At 33.2% G+C, this 21305-nt stretch overlaps 1 protein-coding gene across 7 annotated transcripts in view; it reads left to right on the top strand.

Moving 5' to 3' along the window:
- The window catches only part of UBE3A (ubiquitin protein ligase E3A), a 99193-nt gene that overhangs the window by 58988 nt on the left and 18900 nt on the right, over window positions 1–21305 (top strand). For all 7 annotated transcript variants that reach the window (XM_078078996.1, XM_036070949.2, XM_036070940.2 and 4 more), the window contains 4 exons: window positions 5834–7080; window positions 16598–16742; window positions 19531–19736; window positions 20383–20547. In XM_078078996.1, coding sequence (XP_077935122.1) covers window positions 5834–7080; window positions 16598–16742; window positions 19531–19736; window positions 20383–20547 — 1763 coding nt within the window. The remainder of the gene's footprint in view (window positions 1–5833; window positions 7081–16597; window positions 16743–19530; window positions 19737–20382; window positions 20548–21305) is intronic.

Genomic DNA, 21305 nt, shown 5'->3' with positions numbered 1-21305 from the left:
CTGAAGTTTTCAGTAGCATGATTTAAATGCAGATTTAATTTAATTGGTGACATGGGATTGTGTTATATCTTTTACTCTAACCTCACAGTAAAGGTGTTTTCATAACTTGATAAACAACTTTACACAGCTTCAAAATGTGTGGTTCTGTTACATGATTTAGCTCACACACTGTGGATAAGTAGGTGAATGTTGTCAGTATCTGTAATGGGGAAGTTGCATTGACTCCATTATACACATTTCTCTAGCAAGTGTGCACCACAGAGTAATAGTTACTAAATGTAGAATGTGCTGGTGCAGTTGAATGCAGCCAGCTATAGGGGATTATAGCAGAGGGTGGATGGACACATCTTTTTGTCTATGTGCTTCATCATAGGTGCTTCTTGAGTGGTTATTCCCAGTCTTTGTTTCCTATTTTTGGTCAAGTCTGTGTAATTTAGCAGTTCCTTATACTTTCTTCCAATATACTACTTTGTTCTCCTACTCCCTTTTTTCTGTAATTTTCTATTTACTGTATTATTTTTTCTACTAGGAATTACAAATGCTTTAACTACACTAGTACTTTTATTTTTATTGTTAATTATATTTGTTGGTTCTCATTACAAAAGTGTATATGTGTTGAATAGTCTGCTGCAAACTGTTTTTTGCATAAAAATTTTGTTAAGTGTAAAATTTTGTAGATTAAGTGTATTTTCAGGAATATACATACATTACAGAATATACAGATATACCATAGAGGAATGTTTCTTCATTTAACATTTTCTCAGTAGAACATCTCTTTTTATTGATAAACATTGTGAATGTTTGTGTCTCTAATTTTAATGTTCTTTAATTTAAGTCTGAAAAACTCAGTTCAACATTTTAAACAAAACACTATCTAGGGAAAGTATTGGTGCATTTTATATGGAATTAGTAGAATGTCAGAATCACTTGAAGGCATTCTGAACAGCACGTCAACAAAGGGTGTCTGGGTCTAGAGTGTTGCTGTCCCTTAAGATAGGTCATGTTACTCATGAAGAACAACTTTTTGTTACTAAGTTTATGACTTGATGATTTAGGAAGCAGAGTGTTTTGTGTCTTAACAAGATAGTTACTTACCATAATTATTTACTCTATTTTGGTTACATTTTAGGAAATGAGGGGTTTTTTGTTGTCTTGTAAGAAGATGTTATAATTTTTTCCAATTAAAATAATGAGAAATAAGCTCCCAGTTAGCAGTTTCACACTTTTCAGGAAGAGATTACTGATGTTTAGCAGAAGATGTCTATACAGTTTCCCCCACTATCTGAAAGTAGAGCATTTCTATGAAACTTTCATGAGCCAAAATGGCATACTCAGTGAAGAAGCAATTACCATTACTTTATATGGAAAGCATTTTGAGGTTCCCTTATCCAAAAAAAAGCCTCTCTTAGGCTTTTCTGATACTTTAGGACACATCTTGCTAATGGATGTACAAAATGAGATAAACACAGACACCCACAGACACAGTTCAAAACTATGGTGCCTTGAGGCTGAGATGCTGAGTGTAATTGCTGGGGAAGGAGATTGTCAGTGCCACTCATGCTCTTCAGAGTATATGTTGCCTCTATAATGGCTTGCAGTAAAACAAACACTAAATGCTTTTTTGCTTTTTAACTTTCTTACTATAAGTGAAGTAGCCTAGTGGGAACTTTCGAAAAGCAAGGGATACCTACATATCGTAATAGAACAGATCTAAAAATTAACTCTTAAAGAGTTAAAGCCCATAAAAGAAACTATAGGTGTTGACAGTCTGGTAGCAGGGGCCAAAGATCAGATTCATGGTGTGGTAAAATTTGGTATTTTTGTGGTTGAACTTTTATACAGCTGTTCATTTAATGATCATTTGCATGTTATCTTGTCTTTTGCTGTGAAACAAACATTAAAAGAGGTAGAAATCACGTTAAGAAATTTTATATGTTGTACAGTACATGTATATGAGTCCGTTTGTCACAGTGAAGATTGAATTACCTATGTGTCTCTAAAATTATCCTCTGCTTAATTTAAGTATTTGTTGACAGGCCTGCCACTTCCTTAATAGATTAAGACTTTTGTCAGTATTATAGTGTATTATATTTGACCAGTATAATCTCCATAAAATTAATAGACAAAATATATCATTTGTTCTCTTTCCTGTAAAATAATGTATCTGAGTAATTTATTCAAAATGCAAAGACTATTTGGGATGCTCCATTTTTATTTCTTCCACAATTTGTTGGTGTTTTTATTGGCCTATATAGCATTGTCTTATGGAAAATGGTCTTGAGATATTAGTAAACATTGTTTTTTATTTTTTAATTTGAAGGACAATATTTTATCATTTGTAGAGACATGTATAGCTTTTGCTTAGATAATTTGAAGACGGTATTATCTTATTTTATATACTAATAAAAACTAGGAGGTTCTTTTGTTGTACTCAAAATATGAGTTAATCATGTTTGACCCCATTTATCAGGAAAATAAACCCTCAGAAGTTCATCAGTGGACTTCCAGTTAGGTAATCGGCAGACCTGTGCCACATGTTATCCCTCAGGTGCAAATGAGGATTAGAATACGAGTGTTTAGTTTTTACAGTTTCTGTTATGATGGCATGTCAGAGAAGAGGGGGTGAAAAATTAGCCAGCCTACAATGTCTGTCCAGATATATTAGAGAGTTCGAGGAAGACCAGAGTTTCATAAGATCACCTTTTAGATACTGAATGATTAATAATTAATTCTAGTTTGGAGTTAGAAGTAATCTCAGTAGAAAATTTAAGTTGGCATATTCATGTGAACTAAACTAGTATTAACTCAGGACACAAAACTCTTGGGGTACTCTATCCAGCATTGTTTGTAGACATTTTTTTATCAGTTGAAAATTATATCCTTTATAGTCAGTCATTAACGGTTTCATATCCTTTTAGTAATTGGTTAGTCTTACCTGTCTACCAACATTTGAATACTTTCAGCAATAGCAGACATGTATGATAGTCCTTAAGGATCAAAAAAAACACACATGTACATATAAGTAACATGGAACTTTCAAGTTTTTGAATTATCTTTGCCCACAGCATTCATTCTGCCTTTAGCTATTAGAACAGGTAATATCGTTGATTTGTAAAGTGAAATTCTATTATCTAATGTTTAAAGGATATTTTCACTTCTTTTATTAATGAGGTTGTTTGACTACAGGGTCAGAATATTTTTATTTCTGTATTTTTATTTGAAATACAATCATTTATGTTCTTGTTTGAATATTAAAACAGTTTATTTTATCCCCAGTTACCTGATATTCATGCAAGTCATAAGAGAAAAATAGTGTCGAGGTATATTTCTCAGCTTTGGTAAGGTGAAATTTTGTGATTATTTAGCTTATCTCAGATTGTAAGTGAGAAAATGAAGGGTGGGTTGTTTTTGTTTTTGTTTTTCTTTTGAGAATAGATCATGAGAGTTGAGTACATGAGAGCTAAGCTAATTTTAATTTTAAAATGTTAGTTTTTTTCCTTCTTTTTTTAAATTGAAATTCATGTTAAGTACCGGGGAGTTTATTATTTGAGGTGTTGAATCTATGAGTTGTCAATTGTATGATTCTCCAAGCATTGAGATTTACTACTCCTTGAGTTGGAATGTTTTACATGGTTTTCCTCTTTAATCACTGTATTCAGTGCTTTCTATGAAAAAGTTAAATGTTATGAAAGCTCAGATTAAACTGCATGGAATAAATTAACATTTGAGTAGAAGGTGACAACTTGGAGTTTTAGAAAACAGCATGTTAAAATTCTTTTTGTGTGTGTGTGAGTAAGCAAAACATAAGAGAGGGAACACACATGGAGTTTCTCTTTATTGTTCTAATGTGTTTCATCCAGTGGCATTCCCTTTTGGGAGTGGAATGCTTATGCATTCCATAACCTCCAAACTTACTCTTCATTCCTCTCAAGGGGATATACATATAGATTTAAATTTTGTTGGTGAAGAGAATTAGAGCCATATGTTTATCTGGTTTTTGTCTGAAAGGGAATAATGGCAAATATAAAAAGAGCAAATATAAAAGTATTTAAAAAGGTGATAATGGAGGTCTAAGCTACTATTTAGAGACAGATGTGAGAGGGAAGTAAAATGCATGCCAGCAAACTGCTATACTCTTTCACCCCTGCAGTAGTAACTGGCTCCAGAGATTTTTGTCTCAAAAATCCTTGAAATGTTCTTTCCTTTTTTGTTTCTTCTGTGATTTCATTAGAATTTCAACTTGTTAACATTACTATAACTCTGAAAATGTGTAATAAATTGATATTTGGTTTGGCCTTTCATTGCCTCCTGTCATTTTTGCCTCTTACAGGGTTATTTCTTTATGGGGGAGAATGGATGTAATAGAAAAACATAATAAAACTCCCTTGGATTTAAATAATACAGACTGCAAAAATAATAGTGATAAGTTGCAAAAACAATCAGCTTATCTTACAAAATTTTTATTACCAGAAAAGTACCAAGAAGGATTAAGCATAATTTAGACAGTCTGCTGGTATTTCAAAGACTTTGAAGGCAAGGTGAGGAAAGGTGAGAAGCTTCTTTCTATATTAGTAAGGATCAACTACACTGCAATATTAAGTACATACCAGAAAGCACTAGCTTATTAAACAAAGTATGAATTTATTTCTAGCTCATCTAAAAGCCATGATATTCTGGGTTGGCTTCTAAGTTCTGCTTCACATAATCATTCAGAAATGGTGCTGTAGGGTGCCTGGGTGGCTCAGTTGTTAGGCGTCTGCCTTCAGCTCAGGTCATGATCTCAGGATCCTGGGATCTAGCCCCACATCAGGCTCCCTGCTCGGCGGGAAGCCTGCTTCTCTCTCTCCCACTCCCCCTGCTTGTGTTTCCTCTCTCGCTGTGTCTCTCTCTGTCAAATAAATAAAATCTTAAAAAAAAGAAAAGAAGTGGTGCTGTAGTGACATTGTTATCTTCAACACATGGCTTCCAGAGCATCCTGGGAGCATCATCCCATTAGCCAGAAGGAAAAGCCTTGGCCTGAAAGTAGCACTTAACCTTAAAAACGTGGGAAAGCTGGGAGATGTGGTCCAAATCTGCCCAGAAAGGAGAGGAAAAAGATTTTGGTAGCTACATAGTAATCTGTTTCACTTGTCTGCTATAAGTTGCCTTCTACTATATTTTTTATTACTCTATAACTATTTCCTGTTTATTCCAACCTGATTCCTGGCTACAGATGGCAGTGTTTGTCAACTTCAGATCTCATGAGAAATGGTATAGTAAATTTTTCTCAATCACCCACAGAATGACCACCCTGGAAAAAACTAAACAGGAAGACTCAAAAGGAACCAGTTTGATTTTAAGATACATAAAAGTAAGACAAGGGCTTTTTCCCAGAGGATGCTGAAGGAACCCTTTCTTGCCTTCCTCAGTCTTTTGAGAAGAGTAGTGAAATAAGAAAGAAACATCTCAGAAGAACAGTAGTGTTTCTGCTCTAAAGTGAGGTTGTAAGAGGTGTATTGTGATGAATCAAATCAGCACATGATTGTCTTGGTTTATATTTATAAATTAAAGCTACATGTTAATTTCCTCTGTGATTGTGAAAAGAGTTTGAGCTCATTAAAAGCTACATATTATTGAAAGAATGTAGAAGAATGGGTGAGATTGTTGCAATTAATAGTAGTTCATTGACAAAAATAAGTAAATATATTTTGTTGACTCTTATTAGATATGTTTTAAAAGAGTTGTAAGTTATAAATGGTATTGAGTACAAAATGGCTGTTTTACTTTACACTAGAACTTGTTAAGACAAACTAAACATACTTACAAATGTTCTTTTTTTTCTCTAATTTTCTAGATGTGACTTACCTAACAGAAGAGACGGTATATGAAATTCTTGAATTATGTAGAGAGAGAGAGGATTATTCCCCTTTAATCCGTGTTATTGGAAGAGTTTTTTCTAGTGCTGAGGCATTGGTACAGAGCTTTCGGAAAGTCAAACAACACACCAAGGAAGAACTGAAATCTCTTCAAGGAAAGGATGAAGACAAAGATGAAGATGAAAAGGAAAAAGCTGCATGTTCTGCTGCTGCTATGGAAGAAGATTCAGAAGCATCTTCTTCAAGGATAAGTGATAGTTCACAAGGAGATAACAACTTACAAAAATTAGGCCCTGATGATGTGTCTGTGGATATTGAGGCCATTAGAAGGGTCTATACCAGATTACTCTCTAATGAAAAAATAGAAACTGCTTTTCTCAATGCACTTGTATATTTGTCACCTAATGTGGAATGTGACTTGACGTATCACAATGTATACTCTCGAGATCCTAATTATCTGAATTTATTCATTATTGTAATGGAGAATAGAAATCTCCACAGTCCTGAATATCTGGAAATGGCTTTGCCGTTATTTTGCAAAGCAATGAGTAAGCTACCCCTTGCAGCCCAAGGAAAATTGGTTAGACTGTGGTCTAAATACAGTGCAGACCAGATTCGTAGAATGATGGAAACATTTCAGCAACTTATTACTTACAAAGTCATAAGCAATGAATTTAACAGTCGGAATCTAGTGAATGACGATGATGCTATTGTTGCTGCTTCAAAGTGCTTGAAAATGGTTTACTATGCAAATGTAGTGGGTGGGGAAGTGGACACAAATCATAATGAAGAAGATGATGAAGAGCCCATCCCTGAGTCCAGTGAATTGACACTTCAGGAGCTTTTGGGAGAGGAAAGAAGAAACAAGAAAGGTCCTCGAGTGGACCCACTGGAAACTGAACTTGGTGTTAAAACTCTGGATTGCCGAAAACCACTTATCCCTTTTGAAGAGTTTATTAATGAACCACTGAATGATGTTCTAGAAATGGATAAAGATTATACTTTTTTCAAAGTAGAAACAGAGAACAAATTCTCTTTCATGACATGTCCCTTTATATTGAATGCTGTCACAAAGAATTTGGGATTATATTATGACAATAGAATTCGCATGTACAGTGAACGAAGAATCACTGTTCTCTACAGCTTAGTTCAAGGACAGCAGTTGAATCCGTATTTGAGACTCAAAGTCAGACGTGACCATATCATAGATGATGCACTTGTCCGGGTAAGTTGGGCTTATGCTTAAAAATTAGTACTAGAATAAATACCTAATATTGGGGAGATTGTAATACAGTTCAGTGAATTCATTTTATAAGTGACTGTTTGAAAAAAAATATGGCATTATATGGTATAGGAATATATGGATGTTTTTGTATTATAAGTTGTAAATATTATACTTTTGTTGTTCCTGTCCAAATTTATAAATGTGTTCCACAAAGTAAGTATTGGTTGTCTTGAATAATGATCACTCTCTCTTTGAAAAATAATAGATTTTCTAAATATTGACAACTAACCCCAAAAGTTTCTTCTCTATTGAGAAGACAAGTGGATATTGGGAAAAGACCAGAGCACAGGAGCAAGGGCATGTGGAGGTACCCAGTAATAAGTATGAATATCAAATCTTAACTGGGAAGAGTGGTACAATAAAATCATACCATAAAATAATAAGTGGTGTCCAAAAATTCCATGATATAAAATTTAGAGTTGCATTATCATGAAGGTGAAGTGATCTGGGCAGTTTGGTGAGTGCTGCTATGAAGAGTTCTGCTGGATCACTCAAAATGCCCCTGTAGAACACTGCCTGATTGTGATATTTTCTTACCACTTAAATATATTGGAGTTGGTTGGAACTACTAGGAAAACAGCAGCCATTCCAGGAATCTTGAAATTAATGGTGCTTTGTGTCATCAACCCAATCCAGGGATATTGAGCTGGGAGAATATTGGGAACACAAGGTGGGTACCCACCTTCTAACTTCCTGTTTCTCCAGATTGGCTGCCTTTTGTTAATTCCTTGCCTCCACAGAAAATAAGAATTTTAGTGCCCCCATTTAAGAATGCAGGCCTGGCCAAACAAAAAAAAAAAGAATGCAGGTCTGGCCAGAAGACATAAACCAATTGTCAGTCATGTGCCAAAATATGCATTTGTCCTAAGATGCTTTATCACAGGTTGTTTGTGTGTGTGTGTGTGTGTTTAAGGTTTTATTTTTAAGTAATCTCTACACCCAACGTAGGGTTTGAACTCAAAACCCCAAGATGAAGAGTCCCATGCTGTACCAGCCAGGCGCCGCCCCCTTCATCACAGGGTTTTATTGTATTCATGATACTACATAAACCCATCATTACTAGTTCTTTTTTTTTTTTTAACAACTTCAAGTAAAATTTGATGTCAAGTAAAATTAAGATACAGTCAGCTTTCCATAGTAATAAAAGATACGAACCCACAACACAACTAGGAAATAGTGATACTTATTTTAAAGTATATTTTAGTTTTAGGATAGATTTGTCTATTCATAAAACTGTAAACCGGTGGAAAAAGTTGTTTGACATCTCCGAAATTTAAAAGTTGCAGAAATTGTGTGCCTCTTTTGTTTGTTACTGGTTTTTAAAAACACCAAATATATTTCTAGTATTGAGGAAAGAGTCTACATTATTTAAGTAACTGAAGCAGTTTTTCAACAGAGGCAGAATGAGGCATTAATTATCTGGAGTAATTATCATTGCTTGGTTTCTGGTTCTCTTTTTATTTTACTCTCTTAGTTTTGAGCTACATAAATAATTAATATACTTAATAACTGTTCATCAGGCAGCCAGCAACTTATTTTCCGTAGGTTAGCAGAATGTGGGGTATCATATAAGGATGTTAATGATGTTTTGTGAAAAGTACATTGAGGTCTATCTATGAATTTCGATTGTTAGAGCAGAACTGCAAATCCTGAGACCATACATTTTATGTTTGGCTTCTTGGGTTGGAATCCTTTCATCTATTTCCAGTAAAAGCTATGCCTACCTTTAAAAAAGCAATGAAATTACTCTCTATAAGATTAATCCAGAGTTAGAAATAAAAAAAATTATCCACCTTTCTTATCTGCCTTCAGCTAAGAAATCTACCCAACCTGATTTTCCTTCCCCTGCCTTGTTTCCCACCTTGCTTAGTAAAGCAAGGCTAAGAAACAACAAAAGTTTAAGTACTTGTTGTATACTTATTTTATCATCTAGAATTTTGAGGAAACAGTCATTTTGGTTTATAAGGCCTTTTTTTAAAGCGGATTTTAGAGTAAAACTGTGAACTTCTTAATTATACTAACAGAGTAGTTTTTTTTAGTGGGTTCTGCTTAATTCTGTCAAACCTGAATATTATAATTTGACCAGTTTTAAATCAGGATTCACTAGATAATATCTGTACTTGAATATTACCAGTCCACAAAAGCAGTTCGCTTCAGAAATCTTGTGTGAGGCACTTTGCTAAGCAGTAGAGATGTAAAGATGAATTATGACCACTGAAAAGCTTAGGGGTGCTAAATGTTCATAACTAAACAAATTTTACTCTTTCCTTTTTTCTTCTTTTTTTAAATAACAATGTGAAAAGGTTAGAAAAATTAAAACATCTAAATAGCCTTGTGAGTCAGTCAAATTGATAGTCTTATTTTTAAAAAAATATTCATAGTGGTGTGATTATGATAAAGTCATAGTATTTTAGTAACAAAAAGCAGAAGGTTTACGACAAGAAGTAGTTAAGGTCATCCTCTCAGCCGAACTCTCAAAAGTACTGATGGATTTTTAACATCTTATTCCTCAAGGATCTACTTTGCTTTTTTAAAGCCTTATTATTCTATAACAGTTTGACAAACAAAATAAACCTATTGACTGCTTTTTATGACCTGCTAATTTGAACTACAGAGTAGGGTTGGGAAGAGAAGAGGAAATGAGAATTGTGGTGAGCTCAATATTAATAATTAAATAATTAAGGTTATAGAATTGTAGACTTTAAGAGCTAAAAGGAGCCTTGGAGTTCATCTACTCATTAGTTTACAAATGAGGCCCAGAAAATACTGACTACATATATGACACTCTTGAGTATGTTTTCTGTTAGGTCCTATTGTAAGGCTGACTGGCATGGTGGAAAAGGGAGGAGTAGTACCTTCCATTAATAATTACAGATTTTTTTTTTTTTTAAGAAAACTATGTTCCTCATTTTCATGTACCATGTAATTTGAATCAGACTAGCAAATTATTTCCTAACTGGAGTTTTTAGAGGAACTGGGATTGGTTTGTTTTAAAGATTTATTTATGAGAGAGAGAGAGAAAGAGAGCATGAGTGGGAGGGGCAGAGGGGAAGGGAAAGAATCTCAAGTGGACTCCACACAGAGCCCAATGTGGGGCTTGAGATCACGACTTGAGCGCAAACTAAGAGTTGGACCCTTAACCAGCTGTGCCACCCAGGCGCCCCTAGAGGAACTGTCTTTGATGCCAGCTGAAGAATTAGTGTTTACAGTATTTTATTGAAACTTAGATACTGTTGATTGTAGTACACACAGTAATAGGAAAAAATGCTGCCAGTTATGTTGTGAAATGCTACCAGTTTTATGGTATATCCTGATTTCAGAGATATTAAAATGTGAAAACAGAGAAATGAATTTTAGAATCAATGAAAGAAATATGGTAAACTATAAATTGCCTTTTCACAAATAGGTGTCTCAGAATCATTTAAGAACTACCCCACACTCGTAAATTATTGCAGTATTTCTCCCTAGGACTTACTTTCACTATTTGTTGTTGTTTCTTAGAAAATAGTACTGTGATACTCATGAGCTCACTTGAATTAAAACAATCGATGGGCGCCTGGGTGGCTCAGTTAAGCGTCTGCGTTCGGCTGAGGTCACGATCCCAGGGTCCTGGGATCGAGTCCCACATCGGGCTCCCTGCTCGGCGGGAAGCCTGCTTCTCCCTCTCCCACTCCCCTGCTTGTGTTCCTGCTCTCTCTGTCAAATACATAAATCTTTAAAAAAATAAAATAAATAAATAAAACAATTGAAACTGTGATAAGGCTTTTACAGTATTTTACTAATAACATTTGTCTGTCTGTGTATTCTTTTAAAAGTAGATAATTTGTCATTTTTCTTAGACATAGCATTTTCAAAGGAAAAGGGTATGAAAAATTTTTTTCATTATTTTTATTTTAGGAGTTTATGTTAGGAGAGGACAAGTATTATTGAAGACAATATTGCCATCTGTGACATACCCCAAACTGCCTTCACATCTGAACGGGAAATATGTTTTAAAAACAATTCCAAGGTTCTACCTTCTAGAGGTTCAGTGTAGGAGTTCTGGTGTAGAGCCTAGGAATTATATTTCTGGTAGTGCCCCCAGATACTCTGATAAAGCCAGACTGCAAACCAGTTTTCGGAAGATGGCTATTGGTACAGTTTATATATACACATTTATTGAGGCCATTTTTATATACAAGTACATGTTTAGGAAACTGGCAATCTTTGAGAGGATGATGAAAACAGCAGGTTTAGAATAAGGATTGATGGTGGTGGGCGACTTGGTTCAGATTAGTCAGGGAATCCTAGAATTCTAAATAGGGATCTGAAGACTGAAAGGAGAGCCTGAAATGGACAACTGTATAGGAGAGTCCAAAAATATGAACTAGTATAGGATAAAGTCCAAAAATAAGAACTAGAACAGATCAAGGTGATAGACACAAATGAATAGCCTTACTACCAATTGGTTCTGCTCAATCCCCTTTAAAAAATTAAAATCAGGGGCGCCTGAGTGGCTCAGTCGTTAAGCGTCTGCCTTCGGCTCAGGTCATGATCCCAGGGTCCTGGGATCGAGCCCTGCATTGGGCTCCCTGCTCGGCGGGAAGCCTGCTTCTCCCTCTCCCACTCCCCCTGCTTGTGTTCCCTCTCTCGCTGTCTCTCCCTGTCAAATAAATAAAGAAAATCTTAAAAAAAAAGAAAAAAAATTAAAATCATTTTTTTCTGGGCTCTAACAGTGCTCTATATCCCAGGCCCCACCATTTTCCTTGGCAAACACCCTTAGTTATTATTGAAATAAAACTTGATTCTTTTATTTAACAATTGACCTACAGTGCTTTAAGAATAAGATTATCCTGTGCTGCCCTGAGTATGATTAATTGTATCTTGTACATTCACTGTATTGTGTTTAATGCAATGACCATTATTGTTTTTGTAGTTTATTTGAAACGAAGAACTTCATGCCTAATTTATGTCCTCAAAGGAGATTAAGAGAATGAGGTAGATCTATTTAGATTCTCATTATCATATTATTAAAACAGTGAAACTTGTCAAACGCCTTAGCTCTATATGTGAGAAAAAAGAAACTCGGAGAGATTCTGGCCTATAGAAATTAATGGCAGAATTGGAAGTAGAATTCAGGGTTCCTGGTCTCACAAGCAGATGTGATTATATGATATGGCTGTTACCCAAACATCTAAACTTCATTTGTAAGATATAAAAAACTGCATCTGTTTTTAGAGAAATGAAAAAAATTAAATATATCTGGATAATCTAAAGATCTTATTCTAGCCAGTAGCTTACAGATATAAATTAAGCCAGCCATTCTTAGAGAGCCTAGGTATTCTTAAGTATTAGTGAGGTCTATTTTATGTGACTACTCCTTCTACTTAAATATCTGTACCATTAAGCATTTTTTTTTTCAATTATGGATAAAGATGACTTTATCATGAGTAATAGTATCCCAGAATACTGTAAGATTTTAAAGAATGGGTTTTCTTTTTGACTCTTGTAAATCTGGCAAGTATGATATTTTTATATTAAGATGTCATCCTACCTAGGTATTCTGGGAATGCTTTGATACTAGATCAATTTTTTAAAAAATGATCTCTCTAGGATTTCATCATCATGGCCAATTAAAAGTTCAGAAATTGAAAATCGTTTTGTCCAACAATTGATGAAATCAAGTCTTAGTAAGAAGAGGAAGTCATATAAGGAAGAGGTAGATGTCATTACATCCAGTCTGTTTTTGTTTATTTTTCCCCAACAGTCTGTCTTTTGCAAGTCTCCATATTAAATTAATATATCCTCCTTTAAGAAAATCTATATATAAAAATACAGGTCTGTATACTAAATGATTTCAGTTCAAGGATGAATACAAATTCTCCTTTTCAGAATGAATGTTCACTGACATAGTCTTTTAAGTTTCCAAATATCCTGCTGCATTCAAGACAGCTTTTGATTTTCAAAATTCTGTTTTAAATGGTATATATGTATTACAGAAAGTGATAACACATAACACCTTTACCGTTCAATTCTTAAATGATTCTCTAATTGAACAATGGGTCAGAAGTAATTGTTTTAAGAAAAATAAATGCAGTCCATTACTTAATAATGGCCTTTGTCACAATGATAACTGGTAAATTTTATGTTACAGTTAAAAGTAAAAATTGTTTTTTAAAGGTAGGCTACCCATGTCTACAGAAATGATAAAAGTATTACAGAACCACTTAATATATACCTGAGAATGATAATCTAACATAGATAATAATGGAAAATTTTTACCTGCAGAGTTTAGTTGCTACCTATTTTTCAAATCATTCTTTTTACATATTTGCATTTGACCTCTTGATTCTAAAATACATGTTTATTGTAAAAAAAAAAATAATTAAAAATACAGAAAAGCATAAGGAAGAAAATAATAGTTACTCAAATAACTATAAAATACATAAAATACATTTAATAACGTGTACATTTATTATGTACACTATTATGTGTACATAATAAAATAATATATAAAAATATAAACAATAAATCTCAAAAAAGACTATTGCTAGTCATTGAGGAGAGCAGGAAGGCATAGTAGTTAAGAGCTTGCTGCCTGGATTAGAACTCTGTTCTACCATTTACTAATACTGAAAGCAAGTTATTGAATCTCTCATTACTTTGGGGTCTTTATCTGTAAAATGGGGTTATTATTACCAGCCACATAAGGTTGTTGTGAAAATGAAGTGAATTGATGTATGTAAAGGGCTTAGAATAGTCCCCTGGCACATAAGTGCTATATTATTATTGTGTTATTGTTATGAAATATTTTTTTCTGTAATGTCTGGGTTGTTCGGTTTTCAGGCAAGCCTGAAAAAATTTTTAGTACAAGTTAAAGTAACAGTAACAACAAAAACTAGTACTTAGAAGGCATTATTGTACAGGGAATTCATCTAAGTGCTTCATGTGTATTTATTTCTTCTTAATACGTCATTCTCATTTTATAGATGAAACTAACAAAGAAAGCTATATGTTTACAATTGTAATTATAGAACATTGCATTGAATTATTTTGGCACTCAGGGTGGGGAGCAGAGTGGAGATTGGTGGAGATGGACAGACAGTAATATTTAATATTAAGAATGAAGATAAATTTGTTTCAGCATCATATAAAGTGTCTCTGTGGAGCTAAGACTGCAACACATGGTCTCTGAATCCTGTAGAAACAACACCAAATCCTTTAAAAGATACAATCACATTGATAATGGAGTCCGCTCTCATTTATGAATGTTAATGAGGAAGAACTATAGGAAGCATATTTAAATATCAGATAATCATTTTTTTCACCTTGGAATGCATTATACTTTTGATATAAGCAGGTTTGTCTTTGTGTTATAAGGGCATATATAAACATTGACTTATATTCCTTTAACACCTAGGCAGGTGGGAACTGGAAGAAGGAAACTAGGAATGCGTTCCATGGCAATATGGGATGTTGGCGTGATGGGTAAACCACATTGGAGCTGATAATTCTAATTTAGTTCTCAGCATTCTTTATTTTCTGTGGCTTGAAACAGGTTTCCAACTGGAACTATTTTTCCCCAAGGTTATTTTCAAAACTTGGGACAAGGCTATAAAACCAAATTGTGAATCTTTTGTTCAAAGATCAAAGTTGTTTTAAAAGGTTCCAACATGATGTGTTACCTTAATATTGCCCACTCTAAACACTTTGCTATATATTTTTACTAAGCCTTCACATCTTTTCAGTATGAAGAGTACTATTCCTTTTTTTTCTTTGCAGATGAGGAAACTGAAGCTTACCTGAGTCGCTTGCTAAAATTTAAAGTTTAAAAGTTAAGTGATAGTTGGAACTAGTACAGAGTATTCTCAGTCTCCACAACACTCTGTCACAAAAATAAGTTATCCTTATACAACTTGGCGTAAAAATGATTTTGTAAATATTAGAGACCACTGTTGTACCAGGACATTTTTTAAAGCTAAAGATTCTAAAATCACAGAATTACAGAATCCAAAAGTTGAAGATATCTAAGAGATCATTTCAGCCTTTGTTCTTAAAACCTTTTTGACTGTAGTCCCAAGTAAGATATTTTGCATAGCATTAGGTACACACATGCATATCTGTCTGTACATATAATTGAAATAGAAGTTTCACAAAACAGTAGATGCCATTACTATGTGGAATACATTCTTTTCCCTCCCATTGTTGGTTTTAAACCACTAAATGAATTGGGCTACCCACTAATGAGGTTCAGTTGGCAGTTTGAAAAACATTGATCTAGGGCAACTGGCTTGATTTATGAATTCATGAGATTTTATTTTATTTTTTGTAGATCTGCTAGAATGTCCAAACCAGTGCTATTACCTAAAGTCATTACTTTAGTACTGTAGTACAGTTACTTTGTTGATGTTTGAATTGCTCAAAACCATTTTTAAAATTCTAGTTGGACTAGTTGGAATAACTTGAACACCCTTACATACTCTGTTTTGGCAAATTTAGAAAATTTTTAAGAGCCAAACGGCATTTAAAGTCAATGTAGCAAATAAGGTGGGTGATCAGTAGGCATGCTGTTAGTAAATTTCAGATACATTAAAAAAAAAAATGCAGTATAATTATTTCACATTAGAATCTAGTGTGGATTTTCTGATTAATCTCTTAATGACTGAGATCAGTTACTATGTATATTATTCTATAGATACAAAAAAGTATCTGGTAAAGATTTATAGTTAAAAAATGCTAGATACTAGGGTTTGATAACTGTTAGTAAGAAATTAAGAGTAAGGATATGAGCAAGCGTATGTCTCATCTGCTTTCAAAAAAAAGTGTATATGAGATGTGTTGTGATCCATTAAGAAGTGGCAATTTATAATAAGCATTATAAGAGACCATAAATTGTTTCCCTATTTGTTCAGTGTGTTTTTTCTCTTAATTGAAACTATTTTATTTATGGCTGAATGGATTAATAAGACCTAATTCCTTAGTTTCTATTCTATTAAACATAAAGAACTACTAGCGAACAAATTTGAAGTCAAACTTTTATACTCCATTGTCTTTGTTGAAATGATTTAGTTTGAGTTCACTTATGTATTTGGCTGTCTTGACTTCTTTCCATGTCCTAACCTTACAGCCCAGGTTTGTTATACAGAAGTAACAAAAAAATCTAATTTTAATTTTCTACTATATGTTAATTTCATCACAAATCAGTAGTTAGAAAGTAACCTTTTATAAATCTATGCTGGTTTCTTTACTGTCCTGTGTTTCCATTATCTGTGAGACTGAATCTTTGCCTTTACTGGCTTTTTACCAGTTTGCTTCCTGTTTCCATTTAAAACAGACCAAAAGTCAGTACTTTTTATTTGCTCCATAGCCCTACTCCTTGTTTTTTTTTTTTTTTTTTTGCTTCTCCTTATTTTTATTTTGCTTTCATCCTTAAACTGGCAGTCATCTTCTTTTCACTTTATCTTTTCACTCATTATAGCTAGAGATGATCGCTATGGAAAATCCTGCAGACTTGAAGAAACAGTTGTATGTGGAATTTGAAGGAGAACAAGGAGTTGATGAGGGAGGTGTTTCCAAAGAATTTTTTCAGCTGGTTGTGGAGGAAATCTTCAATCCAGATATTGGTAAATATTTTAGTGATATGATCATGATGTCATATCTTTTTGAATTAAGGATTTGTTTACCAGTGTTTATAAATACTCTCAGTTATGAAGAACAGTTAATAGGGTTTGGTATGACTTTCCTAGAATCACAGATAATGACTGAATTTGTGGGTTTGGGGGACTGATATGCATCACTTATTCAAGTTCTTATTCAGATTATTTAGCCTAATATTTTACTACAGGAAATTACCTCTTAGATAAATAAATTGAAAACACTTTAGAATGGTACATTAGAACAATTGAAAGATTTCTTTGCTCTTTTTACTCTAAACATTCATCAAACTCACAGCATTTCTGAAATAAGAGTTTCATACAACAGTGTCTAAAGAATATTGAGAATGTCTCACAAGTGTATCATGCTCAAAGTTTGGAAACCCTCATTGGTATCAAATTAATTAGGTTTTTATTTGCTACAGGATTTCATGGGGCTTAATATTACAGTATTTTCCCAAACTTTTTGAACTCCAGAACCCTTTTTCCACCCCACATCTAATAACATTTGCCTCCCAGAAATGTTTTTTATTGAACAGTTTGGAAGATACTGATCTACATATTTCAGTCTGAAAGTGAAGAATTTGAGTTTTACTGATAGACAAAGTAGATAAAGTAGAACCGGTAAAAGACTGCAGCTTCTTGGATTGTATTCATAACTGGGTAGTTCTGAACTGATTGAGTTTCTATAATATAACCACTAACTTGGTTACTAGATTTGCTTATTTTTAAAACCGAATGCATGACAGTTACAGGAAAAGGAGTCCACTAAAGGTACTGTCAGAATTGTGAAGAATGTGACATAGAATAATGCATATATCATTTCCATTAAGCTTTGAGAATTGAGCTTGTTGATTCTCAGTATATACATTGAATTGACTTTTCTGTTATTCTTAGTTGGTCATATATATATATTTACATATATATTTACATATATATATGTAAATGAAAGTAGACATTTTGAGTTCATGACACAAATATAGTTAAGACTATTTTAGCTAATGTTTATTAATCAGAAGTCTATGTAATTTGCATGTAATTTGTTCAAAGTAAATCAGGACACCTAAAACCATGCCTTTTTTGTGATTGAAAGTTAATTTGTGAGCTTCTTAGGTTTGGTAAACCTTAGCTCTGGGTCCCCTTGTGTCTCGACACGTTAAACATTAGCTGTAAAGCATACTTACATTATACGCAGAAATACTTTTAAGAGAAAAACATACATTTAATATTCCACTTGATAGGTAATTGAAATGATAGTTAAAACTATCAAAAATGAGTATTTTAGAAGAGCCACTCTTTATGGTGCATTTCTTCCAGGGACTGGCAAAACTGTGCCCAAAATGAAATCACTTTGAGCCTTAAAATTATCATCTTTCATACACAGAGATGAGAGTAATGACCTCTGTAATTTATATTCTGATTAATTTGTAGTTTATTGCTCTTGAGACCAAGCACATACATTTGTGAGATTTCATCAAATTTATTAATTGTAATTATTTTCGACTGTTCTTGACTCTGTTAATAACATATTTACAACTGAATGAAGTTTTTACCACTTCAGTGAATCTTGTAACTTGGGCCTGTAAAAAAAGTTTAGATCTAAACTGAGATTCAGGTAAGAATTAGATAATTTTCAAACTTTTATTTCATGAACATTAACTTTCATTAAAAAAAAGTCCTAGCTTACTTTTATACTCTTATGATCCAAGGAACATTTTACAGTTCCTTTTGTATTTAACTTAAACTAAATGTGAAAATAAACATTTTTAAAGCTTTCAAAAATCATATAAATTGATGTATTTGTGTCATACTGATTTCTAAAGTTTGTTCTATTGGACATTGCCCCTTTTTTCAGACCTAATTCTTAAAATATTTTCATTGAGTTGCACAGTAGCAATTGAAAAACATTTTAGCAAAGTAAGAAAAGTCGTAAATTCATAAAATACCATGTAACCTTTTCCTTAGATATTCTATTTGTCTAAAGGGAAGAAGATAATTTTGCCTTAGTAATGGTGTTCAGATAGGTAAAATCAAACATTCCTAGTTTTTAAAATGAATGATACAAGAAAGATCTCTAAGCTTGGGTTTTGAATAGTGAAGACCATGTGAAATTGAAATAAGACTACAAGTGCAAACTACTTTTGTTTTATTTATTGGCTCACAATGTGTGTATTAAATAGCTTTGGGTTTTGGATGTAATCTGTCTTCATCAAATTTATTTAAGCTTATGTACTTGGCTTCATCTGACTTTGTCGTTCGAAAGGTGCTAGAAAAACTTCATGGGATCATTGTGCAGTTTTGAAAAAACAAAAACTTTTCTTTGAAATTCAAAATTGTTTTTTGATATCAGCACATGTAGATTAAATATGTTTTAATAAGTTTTTATAAAGCTTTTTTTTTCCTTTGGTTTTGCATTTATTTTCATCCATTCAGCAGATAAAGTATCAATACAAATTAAGTTATCATTTGTATTAATAGAAGATTAGAGAACTTTAATGAACATTTTCCCTAACTTCTTAGAAAATGCAACCAAAATTGCTTATTGCTTTGTTGCCGTGGCTTCTTAACATGACATACTTCCATTTTCCACGATTTATAACAATCATGTATATTTGAACTTTGGTCTCTCAAGTGTTAATGTAATAGAGAAAAAAAATTTTGTACACCTACTACATATAAATTTGTGTAGTTATATTTGTATTCATCAGTCTTTAATAAAATATAAAAGTAATATATTTTTTAAAATCATTTTTTATAGGTATGTTCACATATGATGAATCTACAAAATTGTTTTGGTTTAATCCATCCTCTTTTGAAACTGAGGGTCAGTTCACTCTGATTGGCATAGTCCTGGGTCTGGCTATTTACAATAACTGTATACTGGATGTACATTTTCCCATGGTTGTCTACAGGAAGCTAATGGGGAAAAAAGGAACTTTTCGTGACCTGGGAGATTCTCACCCTGTAAGTCTGTAATTTTTTATTTGATGTTTAGATTTTATTTAAAAGCAGAACTAAAGTTTAATTTATGTAAAAAAATTAAAGTTTTCATTTGGAATCATTTTCATTTGTTAATATTTATACCTACTAAGATAAAGCTGTTTTAATCTGTTAAAGTACCATGAACACTTAAAAACTCAAAGGGGAAATTTAGTATAACTGTCAGCAAGCAGGTTTTGTAGGATTGATTCTGTAGAAAGGGGTTTTTAAACATGTCATTTTGGTTTTGGGGGCTTTGTTTTTTTTGTTTTTTAATGAAACCACATGAGATTGCCAGGTGAAATCAGAGCTGCTCTGGATAAGGGGTTTGGTAGCTACAGTTAATGTGTCTGTTTCTGTCTCCAACCCCTCCCTCACTGTGAGACACCTGAGGTTCTCTCATAGAGCACAAAGTAAAATCCATTGCTGAATTGACGCTGTGGTTTTCTCAGCAGAGAATTGGACAGACCAGTAACTGTCAGTCTTTCTGTATTGTAAACTATTGGGGGGTCAGAGAGGATACTTTCTATGCTTTAGTTCTTATTGTCAATTTTTTTCTTCCCAAGAAGAGAGATACAAACTGTTGTATTTTATAGTTCTATGGTAACCTAATTTTATTTCTGGTTGTTAGGTCCTATATCAGAGTTTAAAAGATTTATTGGAATATGAAGGGAATGTGGAAGATGACATGATGATCACTTTCCAAATATCTCAGACAGACCTCTTTGGTAATCCCATGATGTATGATTTAAAGGAAAATGGTGATAAAATTCCAATTACGAATGAAAACAGGAAGGTAATAAGTGTTTTAATATCATCATTGTCTTTGTCTCTTTATTACAGTTTTAAAGCGTATATGCTTGTAATTTTTAAAGAAGTATCTAAAATACTTCATACAAAAACTCAAGAAATCAAGTAATCAAATTCTTATAAATGAAATAGCCAGTTTTCTAAATCTTAGATATGAGCTGGTAGGAGAGCCTGTAGTTGGGCACTAAAACCCTTTTTAAGAAAGAGGACAGGAGTAGTAGATAGTGAATGACACAGTGTGGCTGTAATAAAAAGCAAGAAACAGTGTATTTCTGATACTAGACTGTATAGGGGAGGGAAACGGGGACCTCATGATTAAGATCCTTCTCACCCAACGAATGACCGTTGCCTTTAATGTATACACATATATATGTGACTTAAAAACACTAGTGAAAAGTGTTCTTTAAGTCAGATACATGTTTTCTGTATGCATCTGGAAATGGGAATAACCCATAATATGGCAGGAAAATTAAGATCAATATATAGTAAGCCTTTAAAAAAACACAGTTTATAATAATATAATTTTTGATAAAATATTCTCTAAGTTAGGATACAAAGTGCATTTTTACCTTTTATGATTTGGTACAGTAGCTTACGTATCAAGTAAACACCAAAAGTTTTGATGAACTGGATACAGTAGGCAGCTTCTCAAATATTCTAGCATAGACAACATGCAGCTTCCTGGATTGCTCAAATCCGGTACATTGCAGTTGTTAGCTTTTATAAATAGATGTATACATGGTT

The sequence above is a fragment of the Halichoerus grypus genome, chromosome 8, assembly GCF_964656455.1.
Source record: "Halichoerus grypus chromosome 8, mHalGry1.hap1.1, whole genome shotgun sequence".
NCBI lineage: Eukaryota > Metazoa > Chordata > Mammalia > Carnivora > Phocidae > Halichoerus > Halichoerus grypus.
This window is presented reverse-complemented; position numbering and strand designations above follow the sequence as displayed.